General features: G+C 38.4%; 1 protein-coding gene across 1 annotated transcript; it reads right to left on the reverse strand.

The window, feature by feature from the left end:
* Positions 1 to 21,694: 21,694 nt before the first annotated feature.
* LOC149169633 (uncharacterized) lies at positions 21,695 to 22,903 on the reverse strand. Its single transcript, XM_089428061.1, has one exon. The coding sequence runs from the start codon at positions 22,901 to 22,903 to the stop codon at positions 21,695 to 21,697; it is 1,209 nt and encodes a 402-aa protein (XP_089284187.1).
* Positions 22,904 to 24,173: the final 1,270 nt, after the last annotated feature.

Consider the following 24,173-nt stretch of genomic DNA (forward strand, 5'->3'; position numbering starts at 1 on the left):
ACCTGATGATATAAGTTGCGGCACTAGATATTATGCGTGATTGGTAGGTAGATTCATTATGGGTTTGGCAACTTAACTAGGGCCCAAGTTTACAAAAGGATCACATTGACACCCACAGGTGTTCCATTGAGAGCCATGGGTTCTCAGACAATCATAGAGCATCATTTGCATTCACAGGCACGTTCAGCACCCCAAAGCTTCTGTACTTTGCCTTACATTATTCATGGATGATGCACCTAGAATAGCATGCCCCAGCCTGCTTAGCAGTGACCACATGGTTTGGCAGTTGATCCAAGGCCCAGATGAGATTTGTCTCACATTTGGAGAAATGGGAGGGCTTGCACCATCTTCAGTGCCCTCAACATTGGAGCAGAGACAAAGATTTACCCACATGGAGACCCATGAGACCTAGTTTTGTGCCCCAAACCATACTTGGGGGTCCACAAGATGATTTGCACCGAGACAAAGGGGCCAACCCCTCCATCATGATTTTAGAGGCCCTCTACATCACACATGGCACCATTTGGCCTCAATGCCTTCCCTCTGGAGGCCTATGCATGCATGATGTTAGTATTTCGGTCCTCCTTCAAGAGATTTATCATTCATCCACAACGGTTACTAGGTCAGCCTGTGACCTAGAGGTGTTTCTTGCCCATTACTTCATGATTTTAGGGGCTTGTAGGCATAATAGCAAATGTTAGAACTCATATATATTGGAGAGATGTTATTCCATCTCTCATCGTTTCCAACCTCCTTACAAAGACTCACACTTCTTGTTCTCTTGGATTATTGGATCATTGGATGCATTTTGACATTTGGAGTTGATTTTTGGATATCTTTTGGAGCTATTTCTTGGCATAATGGATGGATTTCTTGCATAATTGTCTTGTAAGTACTTCTAATTATTGAATGATCTATTTTCTATGTCTAATGTATGGAAATATTGATTCTAGATGATGATAAAATTGCGCCCTAATTTGTTGAAAACTTGTTAATTGGTTATCTAGATGAATTTTCCATGCATTGCTCTTACATGACATTGTAAGAATTATCTTAGTGGTGAAACTTTGGAAGCTCTTCCCATAAAACTCCATTATCCCTAGAAGTGGGTAAATGTTTGAAATTCGTGCAAGGGCATCAAATTTCAGCCTCCTTAAGAATAAGATTGGCCTATTTTTGACATCCTTGACTCCATATACCCAAGGGACAAGGCACTAGTCCAAGTCATTGGTGATCAATCACATTTTTCATCCATCTTTTCTTCTCTTGAAATTTCAGTCCTTTCAAGGCTAGAGGAGCAACTAGGGCTTGGAGCTAAATTCTAGGGAGAAGGGTTTTTGATGATTTGAGAGCCTAAACATCAAGATGACTTGGTTTGCCACAAAACCTATCAATTTGGTGGGCATCCACTCGAGTTTCATCCATAAATTCTTTTTCCCTAGGTGTTTTCCCTAAGAGGGAAACCCTAGCCTTCCTTCTCTCAACTTAAGGACTTATTTGAAGGTTTCATGAGCCTTGGGTTAGTTGATTTCATTATAAAGAAACCTTTTCTCTTTGTTCTTGACCATTGGAACTCCCATTACCGTCAAATATATCAAACCCTAGGACTTGTTGTGGGAATCACGATTGTCGTTATACCAAAACCCGCAGGTGTTAATCAATGATCGCATCGCCAGAGATAAGGATCCACGAGAGGCGGTTAGTCCATGTTGTGAAACACACGGGGAGCGTTGGTTTATCCAATGTCCAACAATCTCCCCCCCCCACCCAATGCGAGTCGAGTTTGTATCGAACTCGTAACCTACGCTTTGATACCACTTGTTGGGAATCACGATTGTCGTTAGACCAAAACCCGCAGGTGTTAGTCAACAATCGTGTCGCCAGAGATAAGGATCCACGAGAGGTAGTTAGTCCATGTCGCGAAACACATGGGGAACGTTGGTTTATCCAATGTCCAACACTTGCACCTCCATTTTCTAGGTCTTTTCATTGAGATCGAATTGCTTCCTTAGAGAAGCCTTTGAACTTACATTATGTCTTTCTCTTGAATGAGCACTAGTGAGATCATCTTATATCTTATCTATAGCCTATTTATCTTAGAATTGATCTCTATCTCTCTTACCAGGACTCCTCCCATCGGTGAAAATTCATAAAGAGTAAGGGGTTTAGGCTAAGGTGACATTGGGCCTATTGATTTTTCAAGTATCCTCTAAACTGATAATTACTTCTTATGATTTCTCTTAGGTTAATCTTTTCTTGCATTCTTATTCATCATAAATAAATTACACATAGGATATCAACAATGAAACAAAATGCCAGTAGGATCATAAAGAGACAGCCAAACAAGAACAAGGACAAATCAAGATCTCTGCCTCAGATTTGTCCAACATTCTTCCTAAGATCTACCTCAAATTTGACTTGGTCTCTACTTCAAAAGGTCTTAATTACTTTCACAGAAGAGATCTGAATTGTGTCTGTAATGTTGAAGGACGAGTGTCTTTATATAGCCTTCTTCTTTGCCTCGGATCCGCCTTCTTGTTTTCCTCAGAAAGTTTGAGTTACTTGATTGAGAGGAGGACGAAATGGCTATATATATAGTCATGTTGTGATGTTGAATGGATGCCTCTTCACTAGGGTCGACTTGACTAGGAGGAGGGCCGACTTGACTAGGAGGAGGACCGACTTGCCTTCTTTGGAGCCAAAAATTTAATTTTCAAAATTCAATTCTTTTCTCTTTTGAAAAGGACATGAAGAACATGCCTTAAAAAAATTCTTTTCACAATAGCATGAAGAACATGTTTTATATAATACATAAAGGGTTAAAATATTAATTATGAAGACCGACCATAGCTACAAAAATTCAACACCCCCTTTTTATCTAGGGAGGTATTCATAATGACTATCTAAATATTCTCATGTTGACAAATTTCTCTAGGAAAAGGTTATAACAATTCATCATCAGCATCATTCCATTTACCATAATCTTGGTCAACAACTGTGACACATGGTAAATCATCAACATCAACAAGTTACCATAATTATGGTCGGTACCTCTGACCTATGGTGTATCCTCACCATAATCTTGGTCGGTACTCCTGACGCATAGTACATCATTAGCATCAACTAGTCACCATGATTCTGCTCAGTGCCTCTAACCCATGGTATACTAATTAGTCTTGGTTCACCATCATCCTGGTCTCTTGACTCGTGGTGAAACCCTAGGGACACACTCAATCCATTTGAGTAATTTGGTCCCAGGTCCAACTGCCTTACTCTACATGAGTAATTCTAGGCCATGATGTTAACTGGACTCACTCAAGAGTACTCTGAGCCTGATGTTGAGAGGCACCTACTCAACTGAGTAATTTTGGGCCTTTAGAACCATTCTTCCTAATTTCGGTCAACATACTTAACACAAGAAGAATGATTGTCCTCTACCGGACCATTCTCCCTAATCTGGTCATATTTGACACAAGGAGAATGTTTGTCCTCTGCTGCACCATTCTCCCTAATCTAGTCATATTTGACATAGGGAGAATGTTCGTCCTTGATGTTGTGAATTCATCACTCCCTCTTGCTGAGAAAGACATACTCAATCACTTCAAGCTTGTCCTCAAAGTATACAAACTTCATCTTGGGACAGAGCCTTTGTCAGCGATCTGCTTGACTGTAGAATAGTACTGGAGCCATACTACTTCCTTTTATAGCATGTCTCAGTACTCGATCTCATTGTGTTCTAACCTGTCATTATGGTCGTCACTTGCACTTGATCAAACAATCTTGCAAGTAGTTGTTGAAGCCATAGTGCTTCACAACTTGCCAATCAAGCTGCAATATACTCAGCCTTTGAGTGCAACATATGTTTGCTTCCTGCTCATCCAAGAAATCATAACGGAGCCCAAACTGAAGCGATATACTAATGGACTCTTTTTGTCTTCTGCACTCTTCGCCCAATCTGAATTTGCAGCTATATCTCAAACCATAACTAACTGTGCCATGACCAACTATACCATGCTAGTACTCATCAAACGATTTGCTTCCTTTATTGGATCCATCACCACATGTGGTTATGTGGTTTTGTTTTGCTTTGAGCCACAATCTGAATTGTAATGTTGTCATTTCTTCTTGCCATATCAAAATAATTTTCATGTCACATAATATTTCCTTGAACATGATCGAAAACTCATCAATGAATTTGTAGGGTGAAGGGACTCCTTCAGCGTTCATATCCATTATAACCGTCCTTGATGGTTTCTTTGAGGATCTCTTGAGGTATGACAACAAATCAGATCTAGTCCTATGATCTGATTAAGGAGCAGATCATAGTACTATCTACTATCTCATGAAAACAACTTTGATACAAGTCTTATGATCTTTCTAAGGGATAGATTCTTATTTAGTTTTCATGAGACAATCTTGAAACGGACTTTTCAACCAAGCATATAATGTTTGTATTCCCACGTTTAATTCCTCACTGTAGTGTGCTAACATAGAAACAAAGTCATGTTTGCTTTCAACACTTCAATCTTGCCACAATATCAGTTTGAGTAGCCATATCAGGGCTTCAAGAGGAACTGGGCATGGGGTTTTGTTATGCAACCAGATCTCAAAATAGAAGAAAAGATAGATCAACGACTTCAAAACTAGCGTCTTCGAGGGGGGAAACCTCCTTAAAATCACATAAATGAACAATTCTTGGATGATACAAATGACAAGACTTCCTTGATATATACAGGAGTTTAAGGGTTCACAATATGATCAGAGCCTACATAACAATAATAATGTAAGGGCACAACAATAACAATAGTGGGCTTCTATGGGGCACAACAATAACAATATGGGGGCTACTTGGGCACAACAATAACAATAGGAGGCTACACTCACAATAACAATATGGGGGCTACACTAGTATTATAAGGACCTAACATGCCCCTCTCCTTTAAAAAAGTGTTGTCCTCAACGCTTGAGTAGTTCTAGAGGCTTTTGTATAAAATTATCATCCTCCCATGTGGAATCTTCAGCGAGTAAGTTCTTCCACTTAATGAGATACTCTGAAATTGATCGATTTCGTAACTATCGGGTTCTTATTTCCATGATTGCTTCAGGCTCCAATATGATTTTTCCTTCTTCGTCAAGTTCTGGCAATACTATTTGAACTAGGAGCTTGTCACCGATAACCTTCTTTATGCATGAAACACGGAAAACTAGGTGCACTCAGGAAGATGCAGGCAGCTCCAATTTGTATGCCATAGTACCAATCTTTTGCAACACCTTGTAAGAACCATAATACTTGGGTGATAATTTATTATCCTTCTTAGCTTGCTTGAGGGACATTTGTTTGTATGGTTGTAGCCGTGAAAATACCCAGTCGCCTACATCAAAACTTCTTTCACTGTGATGTTGATTTTCCTGTTGTTTCATTCGAATATGCACTAGAGGTTATCCTTTAAGAGTTGGAGAACTTGTTGTCGATGCACGATGTGATCTTCCACTGCTTGAACCTTAGAATTTTCTCTTGAAGATGATGTGACGGATGGTAGATGATATCCATAAAGTGCCATAAATGGTGTCATTTTTGTTGCAGTATGGAAGGAAGTGTTATTCCAACATTCAGCTAGAGGTAACCACTTAACCCATTGTGTTTGTTTATCATATACAAAGCAGCGAAGAGATCCTTCCAAACATGTGTTCACTATCTCAATTTGCCCGTCAGATTGAAGATGATAAGGTGAGCTATGAGCTAATTGAGTACCAAGACAAGAAAATAATTTCGTCCAAAAATTTCCAATCAAAATGGGATCTCTGTCACTTACAATAATCTTTGGGTTTCCATGTAGCCTTTGAATTGTTTCCATAAATGCAGTAACAACTATACTGACTTTAAAAGGATGAGATAATGCACAAAAGTGTGCATACTTGGTAAGTCTATCAACTACCACCATGATGACACTCTTTCCTTCAGACTTGGGTAAACATGTGATAAAATCCATTGAGACCTCCTCCCAACACTGACTTGGAATGGATAAAGGTTGTAACAGACCCGGGGTCTTAATTGTCTCAACTTTATTTTGTTGGAAAACCAAACATTCTGCCACAAACTTTTCAATATCAAATTTAAGGCTATCCCAAAAAAATTCCTCCTTGACCCTATGTTAAGTTTTTAAAAATCCTGAGTGCCCTCCTAAGGGGGGCGTATGCAATTCCAAAAGAATCTTTTGTTTGACTTGGGAATTCTTTAAAAGAGATATAAGCGATCTTTGTACCATAATGAATCATTTTTCCAAATAAATGTATCTGATGTACTAGGATCTTGCTGCAACTTTTGAATGAGTGTCCACACCTCTTCATCATTCTTCCATTCATCCCTTGCTTCAGTTATCCAATCAGGTTGGATAATAGAAATGGCATAGAGTAATGCTTCCACATCCTCATCCTTTCTTGAGAGTGCATCTGCAACAACATTTTGCTTCCCTTTCTTGTAGATGATTTCAAAGTCATAACCCAACATATTTGTGACCCATTTTTGTTGCTCTTCTAAAGATAATCTTTGTTCCAAAAGGTATTTAAGACTATCATGATCTGTTTTTACCTTGAAGTGTCTTCCCATTAGGTAAGGTTGCCATTGCTTTAGTGCATGTAGCATTGCCAACATTTCCTTCTCATAAATAGGTTTGTGTAAATACTTTCCCTTCATTGAATGACTTTCAAAAGCAATGGATCTTCCTTCTTGCATTAAAACAGCACCAATTCCATTTCCTGAGGCATCATATTCCACGATAAAGGTTTTTGTGAAGTTTGGTGTAGCTAAGACCGATGCTTGGCACATTGCCTTTTTAAGATGTTCAAAGGCCTTAGTTGCTTTTGGAGTCCAAGAAAATGCATCTTTCTTCAATAATGTTGTTGGAGGCATTGTTATTCTCCCATAATTCTTAACGAACTTGCAATAATACCCTGTCACTCTGAGAAATCCTCGAAGATGCTTTAAGGTTGTGGGGATTTTCCATTCCTTAATGGCTTTAATCTTGTTAGGGTCTACGTTAACACCCTCATGAGATACAATATGACCCAAATATTCCACCTCCTTTACTCCAAAGAAACATTTGGAGGATTTTGCATATAAGTGTTTCTCCTCCAATAGTTTGAGCACCCTATCAACATGTTGAATGTGATCCGTCCAAGACTTGTTGTAGATTAGTATACCATCAAAAAATACTAACACAAATTTTCTAAGGAAGGGTTCAAAAATGGAATTCATCAAACCTTGAAATGTGAAAGGTACATTAGTAAGGCCATAAGGTATGACCAAAAATTCATCATGACCTTCATGAGTTTTGAATGTTGTTTTCGGAATATCTTCAGTCTTCATTCTAATTTGATGATATCCTAAACGAAGATCTAGCTTGGTGAAGTAGATTGCTCCATGTAATTCATCCAACAATTCATCAATGACAAGAATGGGAAATTTATCTTTAATAGTGAGCTTGTTGAGCTCCCTATAATTCGGACACATACGCCATGATCCATCTTTCTTGTGCACCAATACTACTAGAGCAGAGAAAAAACTTTGACTGGGTTGAATTATACCGATCTCTAGCATTTTTGCAACCATACATTCAATTTCACTCTTTTGGGCATAGGGATATCTATAAGGCCTAATGTTTGGAGGAACACTTCGTAGAATCAAGTGAATAGCATGATCATAATCACGAATTGGTGGGAGGCCTTTAGGAGTCTCAAACACCTTGGAATGATTGTCCAAGACTTTTTGGAGATCTAGAGCAATAGATGATTTCGATGTTTGAACTTCTAGTGAGCATAATTGCGCAATTACACCCCATTATTATTTCTTCAAAAGATTTGTCATACAATTAGAGTTGATTATTTTCCCTGTTTTCCCTGCAATACCTCTTAATTCAATTTATTTTCTTTCCCAAAAAAATTTCAAGAAAAGTTCTTGAAAATTAAAGCTATTATCGCCAAAAATTGTAACCATTGGACTCCTAGTACAACATCAACACCACCCATTGGAATGGAAAGCATTGGACTATTCAATACATATTCTCCCATGGTTAGCTTGATATTGTGGCACTTTCCAGAGCAATTTATAGTTCTTCCATTTGCAACCATCACTTGACACTCTTATGTTGGATATAGAAAGCAATTCAATTCCTTGGCTATCTTACAATGAATAAAATTATGGGTACTAAACGAATCAATCAACATTATCACCTTTTTCTTTTTGATATATCCTTCTATCTTGAGAGTTTGAGGAGTGGTAATTCTTGCCAATGCATTACAAGATATCGTCGGATTCATTTCTTATTTTTCTGGGGTTGGTTCCGGGTGTATATCCTCTTCTTTTGATGCTTCTTGTTCATTTTCTTCCTCCTCTTCACAATCTGCGTAAAATAGTTTCTTTTGAATCTCAGCACACTTATGACCTTTTGCTATTTTTCCCTCCAATTGTTGTGGTGTCAACCTTGTAGGTTGTGGAAAGCTAGTAGCAGCAACACTTCCATCTTTATAGTTGTGACTGGTAGATTTCCTTGTTGCCATAATTTTGCTTTCAACTTTTCTTGCCACCTCATGTTGGATGTTATCATTTAAAGTCCCTCTGAAAACATCAATCCTATGCTCCTCTAGAATATCATTTATCTTGATATTCAATCTTTGGAAGTTCTCAATGTGCTCTGCCATTGAACCCTTTTGTTTGAGATTTATCAATTAGCTAAAGAAGGTATTTCTCTTTGTATCCTCATAATGTGTCACCAATTCTTCCACAAAAATTGTCCAAGTGACAATTAATTTACGAGAACAAAGGCATCGATACCACACAAACTAATTTTGTTCTAAATATAAATATGAAATGTCACATTTTGTTTGTTTGACACATCATGTAGATCAAAGAATTGCTCCATTTGTAATATCCATGTTACCAGATCCTTGCCATCAAACTTCCTCATATCGATCTTTGGAATGTGGTTAGTCTTCAATCCAAAGTTAGAGTCTCTAAAACCATGATTAACATTCATTTTGTTTTCATCATGAGTTTCATGGAGTACCTTGTCACCACTAGGAAGCATTTCTTGTAGCAACTTTGTCACACCTTCCATTTTTACTTTCAAACCATCTTTCAAACCTTCCATTTCTCTTTTTATTTTTTATTCTAAACCATCTATGTTCCCTTTTAAACCATCTTTCAAACCTTCCATTTCTCTTTTTATTTTTTATTCTAAACCATCTATGTTCCCTTTTAAACCATCGACCTTAACATTCTATCATCACTTCCAATTCATTTGTGGTTACTCTTTGTGAAAGCGAAATTGCTTGCACTTGATCTTGTAATTTTCATATATCATGTTGCATTTCTTCCTCTTCTTCATGCGTCATATTAGAGCTTTCTGGTTGCTTACTAGGTGTGTCCATTTTTTTTGTTTCGAGGCATATTGGAATGAAATAATGATATATATGCTTCTCTATGCCCTTTGAATCACTTCAAACTGATTTTTCAAACAAAAGAGTTGCAAATTAAAAAAAAAAAAAAAATACACACCTTTTTGCTTTTTTTTTGGAGCTAGATATTGAAACTGTATTATCTTTGTAATTTCGGCTCTCCAAGATGTTCTGTGGTAGCCCTCTGAATCTTCTTTCCAATGCCACAAGTTGGACCTGTTACTGCTCAAACTAGTAGGGGGGCTAAAGAAACTCCTAAAGGGACAGCAGCTAGATCAAGGACAACAATTGAGACTTAGCCCATTGTCACCTCAACTAAGACTCCCTACTCTTTACGAACTTCCACTGATGGGAGGAGACCTGGTATATAGAAAATCACTTGTGAAGGGTGAATCCACAAATGGATGTGAAGTGACCTTAAAGATCATTTTCCTAGAAGGAGGATAAAAGTGGAACTTGCTTGCTCTTCAAGCAAGGTACAAAGCTTTCTAGGATAAGGAGATGAGGATTTAAGCGCTACGTTAAAGGAATATGCCTTGTAAAGGAGTTTCCCAATCCTAAAATCCTTATTGAACTTGACTTCCCAAGTGGTTCTTGAAGAATTAACTTTTCAAAGGTATGGGACAACACAGTACCAAGTGGACCCAAAACCTAAGTTAAGGAGAGAGAATCTAGCAACCAATGATGATCTTAACCCAGACAAGGAAGGGGAAAGGATCAAAACAAGAGTTTCCACTTAAAGGTGTCAAATTGATCCTATGAGGTACTAGCCTAGGGAATACCAGGGAAAAGTTTGATCTCAGAGCTAGGGCTTAGAATATTTCACAACCCCACCGTCCAAATGGCTTCAAATTTGGAGGAGCTCTTGAGAACACACCAGCGTAGTAGAGGCTCGGAAATTGAACATTTTCTATGGCTATTTTGTTGGGAAAGTGATGCCCTAGGTGGCCCAACTTGGCTAGACATAGAAGAGAAGGGAAAGGTGAAGAAAAATGGTTCTTTGAGTGACCACCTATTGGTAGATCAATGCCTCATCCCTTGGGGAGAATGGAGTCTAGGGGAATGATGAGAAAGGACATTGTTTCTTGGTCAAGGAGGCCTCAAAGACTACTTTGCTTAGCCTTTAGGGCAAGAAGAAGTGACCTCAAAGCTTTATACTTCGCTTTTCAAAAAGAGATGGCTTATTAAGATAAATTCAATGGTAGAACTATCCCTAGGAGATTTCATTCAACATACATGGCCAATACATTGAGAGATGCTATATAGAAACAATAATACCACGATTTCGCAATTATGCAATGTAGAAATTAGCCCTAGTATAGGGAAAATCCCATTCTAATGCATATGACAAAGTAAAACAAGAGTAACATTAAATGTGTGTACTTAGATGTAAGAGAACATATCCAACAATCAACAATTTGACAATAAAGAAGCTCCAAGATAAGATAACCCAATCCAAACATCAAAATTCATCCATGCTCCAATTCATCCTCCAAGAAAGAAGTGTGAAATTCTCAAGAGAGAAGAATGATCCAATCCAAAGTGATGATACAAATGAATTCATGTATCTCCTATTTATACACTCATTAGGAGTTCAAATTACCTAATTTGAACCTACATTAGCCCATCAACTAAAATAATGTGCAAATAACTATCTATTGGTGACAAACCCAACAAACTAACTCATAAATAAAATAATAAGCCTCCCAAGAGGTCGAATGATCAATGATGCATGTCGTTGGGCTCTCTAAGAGGCTTGATGAAGTAAATAAGTGCCAAAATAATGAGTTAGACTTCCAAAAGTAATGGACAAGGAGTTGGCCCCTTGTTCTCCACATAATAAACCTGTGGTGCTCCCAATGGTTGTGAGGGAACACAAGTGACCTCATGGGTCTCCAAGTAAGTCGAAGATGCTTGTAGACCATCTGTAAGGACTCAAATGATGGTGTAAATGATGCCACATCAGCATCAAGTTCTGGATCATCTGCCAAGTGCATGGTACAACTGTGGGGCAGGCTAGGCAAAGGCGAACCAGGTGCATCTTCCTCGTCCAACAGGTGAATCTTGAGCAATATTTGAACATCTTTGGGCATCCATGGAGTGTTGTTTATTGCTGTGGAGGCCCATGGCTCTCAACATACAACCTACGTGTGCCAATGTAGCCCTCTAGAGGGTTAGGAAGCCGTATAGGGAGACCAAACCCAAGATGGAGACAACCTGCAATCCTGCATAAGATCCAATGCATCCCCTAGCCTTCCAGTGCAACAAGTCATCAAGGAAATAGAGTAAAGGAGCTTACAAACCATGGACCACAAGTGGGAACTTTATAATGGCCTGCCCTTCCATAATGCGCTTTGGTAGGTGCTAATGTCTCCAAGCTCCCAATGGGGTTAACCAAGCATCCCATTAGGTGGTTTCTACTTCTAAAGGGGATAATATGTCCAAAGTACATCCTTTAAAAGGTGGTGGCATATGATAAAGGTGTAGATGGAGTAGGGAATGAAAAGGGGCAGCCATGGGCCACACACTGGGGTACAATGGTAGTTAGTAAAAGGGAAGACCACACTTGGGTATATAATATATAGGAGGGAGTAATCGTGGTACATGAGGTGCCCCGGCCTTGATTTTTCCACCTTTCTTTATATGCCTTTTGCCTTTTTATGATTTCTCTTTAATTAACTGCTCGGGGCTCAAGGGGTAAGAGCATGTTGCATGAGATATAGCAGTGGATACCCCATTTTAAGGTAGGGCGGTTCATTGCCCACCAGGGGTTGGGACAATCATGGATTCCTATATGATGAAGGAGGCTCATAAAACCTGTAGGAACTAGGGTGATGGTCATGATGATGGGGTAGAGCTCATGTATTGGTTTTTTCCCACGTGCGAAATGTGTTTGTCCCAACGATCTTTTGCATTTTGTGGTACATTTCCTGTTGAGAGTGGCCAATTATGCTTTTACTTTTCTTTTTAGCTGTGTCAACCTTCGAGGGATCATTCCAGGCCCGACCCAAGGTGTGGGAAAGGGGAGAGCTAACCCTCTGTGGACCCACTGGAGGAATGTGGACCCAGGTGAGAGAATGATGAATGGGGTTATAATGAGTGGGAAGGGGGCAATATATGTGGATGAGGGAGTGGGACCACGAAACTAAAATCAGGGTTTCCCATGAAATACCATCCTTAAAGCCAAATGGTCAGTAAAAGAGATCCTAAAGGACTAGAATCCAAGATAATGTCCAAAAGGGGTCTAGGGGACAAGAGCACAGACCTAGCCCATTCTTTTCACCGAATCCCCCCATTAATCCATGCCCAGAAGTGTCCATGATAAGAAAACTACAATACTCAATTACCAAATGATAAGGCAATACCTTTAGGTTCGGGAGACTCACCTTCAAACATACGATCATGGCAGATGGGTGAGAGACCACATGGTTGGCTCAGGTGGTGGAGAAATGGCACAACGAGCTAGTTGGTGGTTGCAAGGGGTTGTTGGTTGCTTTCTGAGGACCATCTTGAAGAAAAAATTTCTCCTAAGGATATCACCCACAAAATGGTGGGTAACCGGACCAAAATTGGATACTTCAAGAATAAGTTATGCCCAATCTCCCACGATGACCTGATTATGGACTGGTTCAATAGAGAGAACTTGTAAGGAATGCCATGTGTCACTAATTGAACCTTCAACCCTGAAAATGCTACACTAAAAACTACAGTCCACCCACTTTCAGTCACTTCTTACGAAATTCAAATCTGATGCTCATAGAGAAAGTTGTGACGATTTTCCCAAGGTAACCTGGTTGAGACTAAATTCTGGAGTATGCAAAAACCCTAACTTCTTCGGACCATATCTCAGAAACTATAGCGAACCAAGATTTGAAATTTTTACAGGAAGTTCACCAAGATTTCGGCTCCACGTGGTCGAAATTTTAGTTTTTGATACTTCGTAAAAAAATAGTTATAGCGAAAATGCCAAGATGACTTGTTTGAAGCAACGAAACCCTAGAATCTAAAGCTCTGATACCAAATGTTATGCAACCAGATCACAAAATAAGAGAAAAGATAGATCAGCGACTTCAAAATTAGCCTCTTCGAGGGGGGCAACCTCCTTTACATCACATAAATGAACAATTCTTGGATGATACAAATGACCAAACCTCCTTGGTATATATAGGAGTCTAAGGGGTCACAATATAATCAAAGCCTGCATAACAATAATAATGTAAGGGCACAACAATAACAATAGTGGGCTTCTATGGGGCACAACAATAACAATATGAGGGCTACATGGGCACAATAATAACAACAGGAGGTTACACTAACAATAACAATAAGGGGGTGACACTAATATTATTAGGACCTAACAGATTCATAAAACACTTCAACTTAAGACATCAGTCCAATGTACAGTAAACCCCATGCACAAAGTAAATAGCATTGTTGGCTTATCTTTAGACAAAATTATTTTCAAACTCCTTTTACGCTGCTTCCTGACACTCTTTGGCCTGAGTCATAGAGGCTTAGTATACTTACGATCATGTCAGTACAAAACATCACAAGTTTATGCTCAAGACTTCACAAGGTATGCTCCAACGGTTTTGCCTTCTTGTTGACATGGTATTATGAAACATTGATCAAATCACAAAAGGATAATGCACCAAAACAAATTGTGATATTCCGGATTTTTCTGAGATCATTTGTTGAAGCCACTTGGCCTTCTATCATTAGTCTTGAGGCCTTTTTGGCCTTCCTAAAATTAACCCTAAGGCCTTCTCGGCCTTCCTGAAATTAACCATGACTGAGGTATCCTTTTTCGGCCTTCTTGTAATAAGACTGTGGCGTAGGGTTTTATATTTCTTCATAATCTCAACCAAAGGCACGGAAATATCTCTGGTATATATTTGTTCTTAAAAACTGTGACATTTAACTAGGACTCCTTTCACATATTTTTAGGTCTCCTCAACCTAGTGAGACAAATTAGGATACTTTGGACTTCACTGAGTATTATTATGATCAAATAGACTTTAGCAATATGAATCTCAGCTCCATAATAAGGGCATGAAACCTTGGCCTTCCTTTGATCCTTTTACCATTTGAGATTAGGTTGATTGCATACTCCTTTATCATAGATATTTGAGAGTTCTTTCAAAGTATGTTGACTTGACAACGCTGCTTCGTCCACTTCCAGAGGCTCTCGGTCCTCCATAACAGGCCCTTTGGACTAAGGTTTTTCTCTGAGGTTAATTTCAGTTCTTTGAACTAGGGCTAAGGCCATTCAAAACCAAGTAGATTAACCTCCTATCAACAAGATAAATCATGAATTCTCGGCCAATAATTCAAACTATTGTTGTAGAAGGATTAGGTCTCCTTCTTCAAGGTTGCTCTTTCAAACCTTCGCTCTGATACCATGTTGATTTTTCAAGTATCCTCTAAACTGATAATTACTTCTTACAATTTCTCTTAGGTTAATCTTTTCTTGCATTCTTATTCATCATAAAGCAATTACACAGAGGATATCAACAGTGAAACAAAATGTCAGTAGGATCATAAAGAGACAGCCAAACAAGAACACAAACATTTACCCTGGGAAAACCCACATGGGGAAAACCCAACAACCTTTTCCTTAGAGAAATTCTTCAGTTCAACGAGAGACACCTAGATCTTCTAGTCATTCACAAGGTCAAACTGACCAGCAAAGTAGTCTTGGTCAAACCTGGTCCAATTACCTCCTAGTCAAGTCATAAGTCTACCCATTGAACTTGATCTGGTTAGGTCTGCTAGGGAAAAAATTCGTCCTATTTCTGCACCCAAGAAATTCAATCATGTTGCTCTGACATTCGACCTTTGATTTGTCCTTGGTCTACCTCAAATTCATCCAATGTTCTGTCTTAGATACATCCTGATCTCTGCCTCAGATTTGTCCAATATTTTGCCTCAGATTCAACTTGGTCTCTGCTTCAAAAGGTTTGAATTACTTTCACATAAGAGATTTGAATTGTGTGTGTAATGTTGGAGGACGAGTGCCTTTATATAGCCTTCTTCTTTGCTTCAGAACCGCCTTCTTGTTTTCCTCAAAAAGTTCGAGTTCCTTGCTTGCGATGAGGACGAAATGGCTATATATATAGTCATCTTGTGATGTCGAATGGATACCTCTTCACTGGGCTGACTTGACTAGGAGGAGGGCCAACTTTGCTTCTTTGGAGCCAAAGAATTAATTTTCAAAATTCAATTTTTTTCTCTTTTGAAAAGGACATGAAGAACATGCCTTCAAAAAAAATTCTTTTGACGATAGCATGAAGAACATGCTTTATATAATACATCAAGGGCTAAAAAATCAATTATGAAGACCGACCATAGCTACAAAAATTCAAATGGGCATCTACCCCTTTGTTGTCCCATTGTCTAGTTTATACCTTGTCTGCTTTCCCTCTCCGAGGCCTGCCAGATTTTGTGGCAACAAAACCTTAACTTATAACAACATTCTTTAGCTAATGGTGGTTAGTGAGAAACCTTACTTGAATATCTATAAACCATATCTCGGCCTCCAAGGCCTTGCCAGTACTTCCTTCTATCTCAGCAGCTCTTTCACCACAATTGAGTTTATGTTTATTGAAAATCCTATAGGGTGTTAGCTGCAAGTCCCTTTTAAATCTATTTGGCCTAGATTACAAAGTCATCTAATCTCTAAATCTTGCCAGGGAAGCCTCCCTTGTGGCGATAATATTCAACCACAAAATAGTAGGGGAGAAACCACTGAGGTGATAGTGTTGGTGGATCCCATTATTGCCCTAAGACCTAGATCACCTCCTGAGGATTTGCACTAGGTGGTTAGATTTTGTAGTTACAGTCTCCACCAAGAAATGGATGGCTCAAAGTTAATTACAGCATAATGAAGGGAAATCCTAACAAAGCAATATCATGAGGAATAATAAGAAGTAGAACTATCTAGTTGAAGGGCATCTATGCAAATTTGTTGGGAAGTGATAAGATCAAACAAGAAGAATTAGGAGTCACAATTGGAGTTAAACTAGGCCTAGAGTTAGGATTTCAAAAGTCTTAACTTCTAAACGAAACAAGAAACATGGCATCTAAAAGGACAGCTAAGTTGGATACATGAAGTAGTCACAAACTTTGAGAAGGTTCAATTTCAAAATGTAAGAAATGAGGCCAATTATGGGACAAAAATATTGGAAAACTTTTATGTATGGGAGGAATCAAGGGGGCAAGGTAATATATTTCCATTAAAGCTAAAGAATGGCAGTGCCAATATAACCCAATAAGTATATATTTTGTAATTAATTTATAATGATCCTTAGAAATAGGCCTTGGTATCTAGTGTTTTTTTCCTTTATTTAAATCTGTGTTGTCGTACTCTTCCCAAACTCCCGAGTTCAGTTGAGTCTTTCCAAGTCAACTCTAGGCCGATGACTCTTCTAGCTAACTCCCCACTTGGCTAACTTTGTTGAGACTCACTAGATTCAAGAGTCTTTGCCTCAAATTTGAGTGTCTGACCAAAGTTGAACTGCCTAAAAGATAGTGACCAAAAATAACCTTCACATGTTGTTTGACCAAACAAGGCTTGTTTTGGAGGAAGTTTTAGGAGGGAAATGAAGCGCTTGATAGGGTAGAAGCCTTTATAAAGACATTTCTTCCTGCACCTTTTCTCATTGCACAAATTTTCAGGAACTATTTCTTCCTCAGAAGAGTGTTGTACTTTTTATTGTGAGGAGGTTGAGTTCATCATCATTTTGGAGGGCATTTCAAAGAGGCTTCAACATCATCGATGATCAATGGCTACTATATCAAGGAGGCTTCAATCCATCACTAGTCAATGTGTTGCAATGTTATCAGAACCAGACAGATCATCAAACCACTCGACCCCAAAACTGTAAACCAGACCAGAACTGGAAAAACCAATCAACCAAAATTGAACAAATACATAAATGTATAAATTTTGAAAAAACATATATATTCATGTGCATCCATATGAATCCAAACCATATACACAAAAATGTGAAGTTTCTCATATATATTGCAAGTAAAGGTGCATATAACCACAATAGCACCCATTGCAATCCATCTCTGAACCAAAAATACATCAACAAAGATGTTCTAAATGGTCTTTAGAGTCAAAAATAAATCATGCTACAACAAATACCTACACATCATCAAAATCATTGCCTATATTGGGATCCTCGTCATCAATATCACCCTGTAAGAATTAAATAAGATTGAAAAAGCTTAACATGTCAAATCGACATTTTGTTTGAGTGATGAGTACATTTTTACTAGGGACATGACAAAGGAGTTTAATGATAAATGCCACCAACGTCGAGGTACATAGAGGGTTTGGTGCTCTTGATTAAATGTTAGTTCCAAACCCTCATACATGACAAAATCCAATGGAAAATGTTGCGATCCCCCCATCTAGAAATCTTGAAACTTGTTAAGTCTATTGGATTTTGAGTGGGATCTAAAACTCTACTTTCTCTATGTGAAATCCAATGAGGTTGGAACCACTCTCAAACATCCTGATATAATTTATGGTAAAGTTAAAAATTAAGTAAAAGTGCTCCTTTATCTTTCATAGCATTATTAGGGCCCTAGCGTTGAATATGAGGCTGCCCACTCACAAATTATTGTGTTTTTTCAAAATCTGTGTTTCGAGGGTCCTTAGTCGCATTGTACAAAACCAATCGGTTCCATACTGACCCACCTAGTTCAACCAATTCCAGTCTGGTTCCAATAACACTATTGTGTTAAGGAGGCCACTATGTGAAGGAAGTTGAAATATGTAACTAGGTTCAGTCTTCATAATGACATATGTAATCATGATTTTATGTATTTATTGTAAAGAGAAAAATAAATTTATTATTGTCATTCTTGAGACATGGGTTTCATGCTCAAGGGAAATTTATTTTTAGGTCAAGCACCCATTGAGTTCTTCTAGGACTTGTCATTTAGTCTACAAGTCAAGTGAGTCATTGTCATGTATTGAAGACCCATTTGGGCATGTTACATATTGTAAAGAAAATTTATTTGAGTCAAAGTAAAGTCAAAAGACCCTCCAAGACCTCATCATGGTGCAAAGATCAAGTCGGCCTACATGAAGGGACAAGTCAGCCTAAAAACAAGAATTTGTACCCCTCAAAAGCCTATATATAAGAAGGAACTCGGCCTCATTTGGACACACACTTACTCAAGTTCGATCTCCTTAAGATAGAAGCTGGAAAAGGGCGAAAAAAAATAAGAAGAGCAAGATCGAAGTTTTGGGCCTCTCTCTCTCTCTTGTGTTGATGTTTCTACAATTGTTGGGCAAGTCGAAGTGCTGGAAATTTACTAGGCTAGTCGAAGCGCTAGAAAGTTGTTGGGCAAGTCGAAGTGTTGGATAGTTGTTGGGATCGAAGTTGCAGAAGAAACTGTTGGGTCGAAGTTCTAGAAGAAACTATTGGTTCGAAGTTGCAGAAGAAACTGTTGGGTCAAAGTTCTAGAAGAAACTATTGGTTCGAAGTTGCAGAAGAAACTATTGGGTCGAAGTTGTAGAAGAATTTGTTGGGGTCGAAGTTGCTGAAGAAGTTGTTATTGCTAGAAAGAAAGCTCATCAAAGAGAAACATTGACTTGGTCTTGGAGGGGTCTTGGTCAAGGGTCATAGGTCTTGGAATTCGTCAATTGAAGTTATATAAGAAGAGAAGAGTTCTTGAGGGTTTTCCTCTCAAAAGGAAAGGTTTTGGCCCTGACTAATCACCTACATCTTGTGTCCTATTGTCTCATTGATTTTATTGTTTGGTAATTGTTTGATGACAAAGAACACTAATAATAATCAAGTGAAAGAAGAAGCTAATCAAGTTAAGTAAAAATACATCACACGCAGTTATCAAAGTCAGAGAAATCACCTAATCTTGCTGCCCTAGATTTCTCAACTTGGTATCAAAGCTAAGGTGACAAAGCAAGGAAAGGCAGCTTGAAAAAGGACCATCAAAAGGAGGATCAAGGAAGGTCAAGACATCAAGAGGATACCAAATCATCAAGAAAAGATACACAAGGGTCGAGCACAAGGAAATCAACAAAGGACTAATCCACTCATCATCTTGAAGGAAGGAATATCAAAGAAGACCTCAAAACCCTAGCTCATCCAAACAAGGGTTCTTCACTTGAAGCACTCTTGACAAGCTTACATATTTCTCAATCATTATCACAAAGAAGACCTCAAGGACCCAACATCCACTCAATTAAAGAAAGACTCTACATTTGAAGCACCTTGGGAAAGCCACTACATCCTACTCCATCATCCAAGGAAGCAAGAAGAAGCTTTGCCATCATCATCAAGGAATCAAGGTGATCTCCCTCTTCTTGAGTCAAGGATCACTATCAAAGCATACTTAAAAGAAGACATCTTCTATTGTCCAAAATTATCAAGAAAGACATCAAGTTGACGATTTTGTTATCAAGGAGTATCTTCACTTGACAAGTAAGCATCTTTATATCTAGGTCTAAATCTATCAAAATGACTTCATTTTGCAAGGAAAGCAACAAATTTTTTGGGTCAACAAACTATCTTGCATGGAAAAAGAGGATAGATTTGATCCTCATAGAAAATGAGGTCATTGGTCATGTTAAAGATTTAATTGTCGAACTGCCAAAAGAAGAAGCTCAAGCTCTAGAAAAATACATGAAGGGGGAAATAAGGGCTCAAATAATCCTTATAGAAACAATCAAGGATTCTCTCATCCCATATGTAGCCAAATTGGAAAAGTCGAAAGACATCCATGACAAACTGGTAGAATTATTCTCCGTAAGTACTGTAGGAGAAGTAATATCATTGAGAATCAAGCTCTACAAGATGAACATATTAAAGGAAGAAGGAATAGCCTCATACTTCATGAGGGTGTCAAAAATACGAGACCAACTACAAGAGTTGGGGGAAATAATGTCTAATAAAGAAATGACCACCGTTGTGCTCAATGCACTACCTGATAAATGGGGCAACTGTTGATTTTTGGTAGCATTGGATGTGCTCTAGCCTTAAAATTTGGAGGAGAGGCTAAGGCACATGAGATCCCCAAGACCCAGAAATTGTTTTGAGAAATTCCATCCGGATGAGGAGTTGTTAAAATAACTAGCAATTGTACCAAAAGGTACAAAGAGAGGCCGATAGATTTATGAAGTTGGAATTGTTGAATTTTTATAAAAGGTCGGGCCACCTTCTTCGCTGCTATTGATATTGTACAGTTTATTAAATATGAAATAGAGTAAAAGATATAGGAGACAGAACAGACTGGGAATGTAAGATTTTTATACTGGAAGTGAAAAAGAGAACAAAGCAGCATGTCAAAGCAGAAATACTTAAAGAAAACCACAAGACTTTCTATTCATTCACATGTATTTAAAAATGCTGACATGACTAAAACAAAAAAGAAGAGAATTAGAAAATTTCATGTAAATGTATTTTATTTTAAAAACAAACAACTAACCACTCTATAAATGTCATTGCAGAAGCCCATGTAAGGTAAACATATTCCTATATAACTTTTTTGAAAAAAAAAAACAAAGATAACTTAACGTGAGTAGCATAACATCTAGCATTCCATGAACAATAGAAACCACACTCAAAATGTTACATATATGTAAGGAATCAGAGCAATTCATGATTACAACTGGCTACACTTAGGGAGATATTTTTCAAAAGTACCAAGGTAAAAACAACAATACTAGAAATAGCAAAAAAAAATAGCATGTTCGATTACATACAATATTTATGTGATGCGTCAAAGAGAAAACTTTAGAAATATCCAACCACATTTCAAATCTATTTTGTTCATAAACTCTTCAATAGTACTAGCTATATTTCAAAAATAAAATCCTCAAAACAAAAATTGAATTGGACCTGAAATATCTTTCTGTCGTTAAACGCTGAATTTATGAAAGAAATAAATCATATCAACCACGGTAACGGAACGGGAAATAATACAAATCAAGAAAGTATCGAACCACTGAGCTTAAAGCCAGAAATTAAACCTCCTCACGAAACAAAAAGCATACAGAAAAATTAGTTGGGAACATTCCCATAATAGTTTTTGTTAAATAATATGAATTGCTCAAAAATCTGAATCGACTTATACAGAGATCGAGCCCCGAAAAACAGACATTCAGATGCCAAACATCAAATTCAAAACCTGTCTTATATCCACAGGAGTTAACCAGTGTCAACTATTACCAGACATCAAATTGCCGTAGCAAATACACAACCTATAGAGTCGAGCATCGACAATTTCCTGGACAGAAGTATATGTTAGTACGAAGTTGACAAATAAAAACGTAACTTGAAACTGCAGACTCAAACAGCCCTAACAGGGGTTTATTCGATTTCCTCGACTTTTTCTTCTTTTTTGAAGCATCGATGCTGTTGGCCGCGACCCCACATTGCAAATCTACAGACTCTTGCAAATCTACAGACTCAATAATCTTTTCGAGTGCTGGAGTTGTAGGAGAATCATCCATTGGAACTCCATCACCGACATCTTGACCACTTAAAGATCCCGTTTCACCCTCTAAAGAGGAGCCTTTCTTCTTCTTTGTGTTCGGGGTTTTCTCTGCATCACTGGTCCTTTTCTTACTAGAAAGCCCACCTGTAATCCCTTCTTCCCCATTTATCTTTGGTCGGTCAATTTGTGCTTCTTTTTCCACACCTTCCATCTCAATGGGCAGCATTCTAGAGTAACTGTAAAGTGAACAGTCCAGAGAGCCCAAGGTCTTCAGACACATATGACGGATGTTATTCCACTTTTCCGGAAGCGCGGACACAGGACTGTCGATAACAGCAACAACATTCTCCACTATTTCCTTGCTGCTCTGAGAAACCCTAGCCACATTAGCAACACAACCAGTACTGTTAAAGGAGATATAAGCCGAACTGCAAGCTGACTCTAGTTCTCCCCTCCATTTCAGGTGGGTCAAATCCACGGGGACCATATTCCTTTGATCTGTGGGGTATTCTAACCCTGTGAACTTAGGGATCCGTACTGCTTTATTTGCCATGAACAAATCAAAAGACAGACGCAGTTTTTCCCTATCCTCGGATGTCCTACAATCAGCCATTCGCTGTTTGCGATCAAAGACCTTTGAAATGGGTAAATCCTCCTCCTTAATCTTGGTCTCGGCAGCTTGTAAAACCTCTTTTCCATTTCCGATAATCAAACAGATCTTTTGGCTTCCATCAAAACGAAACAGGGGATGAGGTACTGGGATGCTCAAGGGAATCGTTCGTGTACCATCAGATCTCCTTTTCAGCGTAACAACCAAATAAACAAACTCATTGCAACCCAGGCCTTGAGGTTTCTGATCCTTAGGCTTTAAATTAGTCACCGTCAAGAGCAGTTCTACTGCTAATTCTACTATTTCCTCGCTTACTCGAGAGGATACTTGGGATCCATTGCTTTCGTTCTCTCTATTAACCATGGCAACTGATCTCACGAAACAAAAAGCAAAGCAATACTAACTTGGCAAATGCGAAAAAAAAGTGTTAGATGAATTTCTAATGCGTTGGTGTGTTCTCTCTTGCTAGCAGTTGCTACACGAACAATTCCGTGAAACCTTAAAATCCCGTGAGCAATTCGATTACACAGTGCATGATACTATATATTTTCGATTGAATCCATCATCAGACGTATTATCATTCAAGCATCTAACCAGAAAAATATTAACGAAACTCATTTAAGATCCTTCTAATTTAGAAAGAATATTAATGGAATTTTTAATACTTATGCTGCAAACATATGACTATAAAATTGTTAACGGAAATAGCTTGACGAATACAAAATTTACAATATACGGTTCAATGACTACCTTGTAAGAAAGGTATCCGATTGCAGGAGACAGAGTATCCGGATCCACTGCTGAGGTCAATGTTCTAAGTTTCCCATCAAAGGTGATGGTAGATGAAGCTTAGGGCTTGCAAAAAATCTGCCAAAAGCCAGGGAAGAAAAGGAAAAAGCAGTGAAAATATCTTCGAGAGTGACAAAAGAATTGGAAAAAGCAGTAATGCATATCTTCGAGAGTGACAAAAGAATTGGAAAAAACAGTAATGCAACTCAAAGGGCCAGGTTCAATGCACAGCAGAACTAGAGGTGAAAAAAAGGCAACTCAAATATTTGGAAAAAGCAGTCAACTTCAAATCAACGGTTGAAACTGTCAAACTTGATCAAATGGTTCAGATTAAAAGTGTTGACAATTGTTGATGCATAGGAAGACCTATCGGCCTAATTAATATTTTTAATGGGTTCCTAAGTCTAAAACTTAGGAAAATGAAAATATTAATGGGTATTAATAAAGATAAGGATGAGAAGCTTCTAAGAGACGAGGATCAAGTCTATTTTAATCTTAACCGTTGATTAGGGACTTAATCTCAGCCGTTGATTCGTCAACAGGAAAAGTATAAGAGAAGACTTGAGGGTCATTTGGAGATACACTGGCAGATACTCAGTATCTCAAGGAAATTCGATTCTCAAGAAAGAGGAGATTGATTTCAGAGGGAGTTGTAGGGTGGAGGAAGAGGACGGTTTCAATAGCAGGCAGTGACCAAGGAGGAGGTGACGCAGGGACAATGGAAGACAGCTTAGAAAGAGAGACGCAGTCCAGAGGAGAGACACAAAGCCTACGCAGGCTGACGAAGAGGGACGCAGAGCCACTTAAAGACACGTTGGGTCAATCAGAGTGACGCAGTGGTGAC

This window comes from Pinus tabuliformis, chromosome 4_2 (assembly GCF_031772625.1).
Source record: "Pinus tabuliformis cultivar Carrire ecotype Pingquan chromosome 4_2, CPIR1, whole genome shotgun sequence".
Taxonomy (NCBI): Eukaryota; Viridiplantae; Streptophyta; class Pinopsida; order Pinales; family Pinaceae; genus Pinus; species Pinus tabuliformis.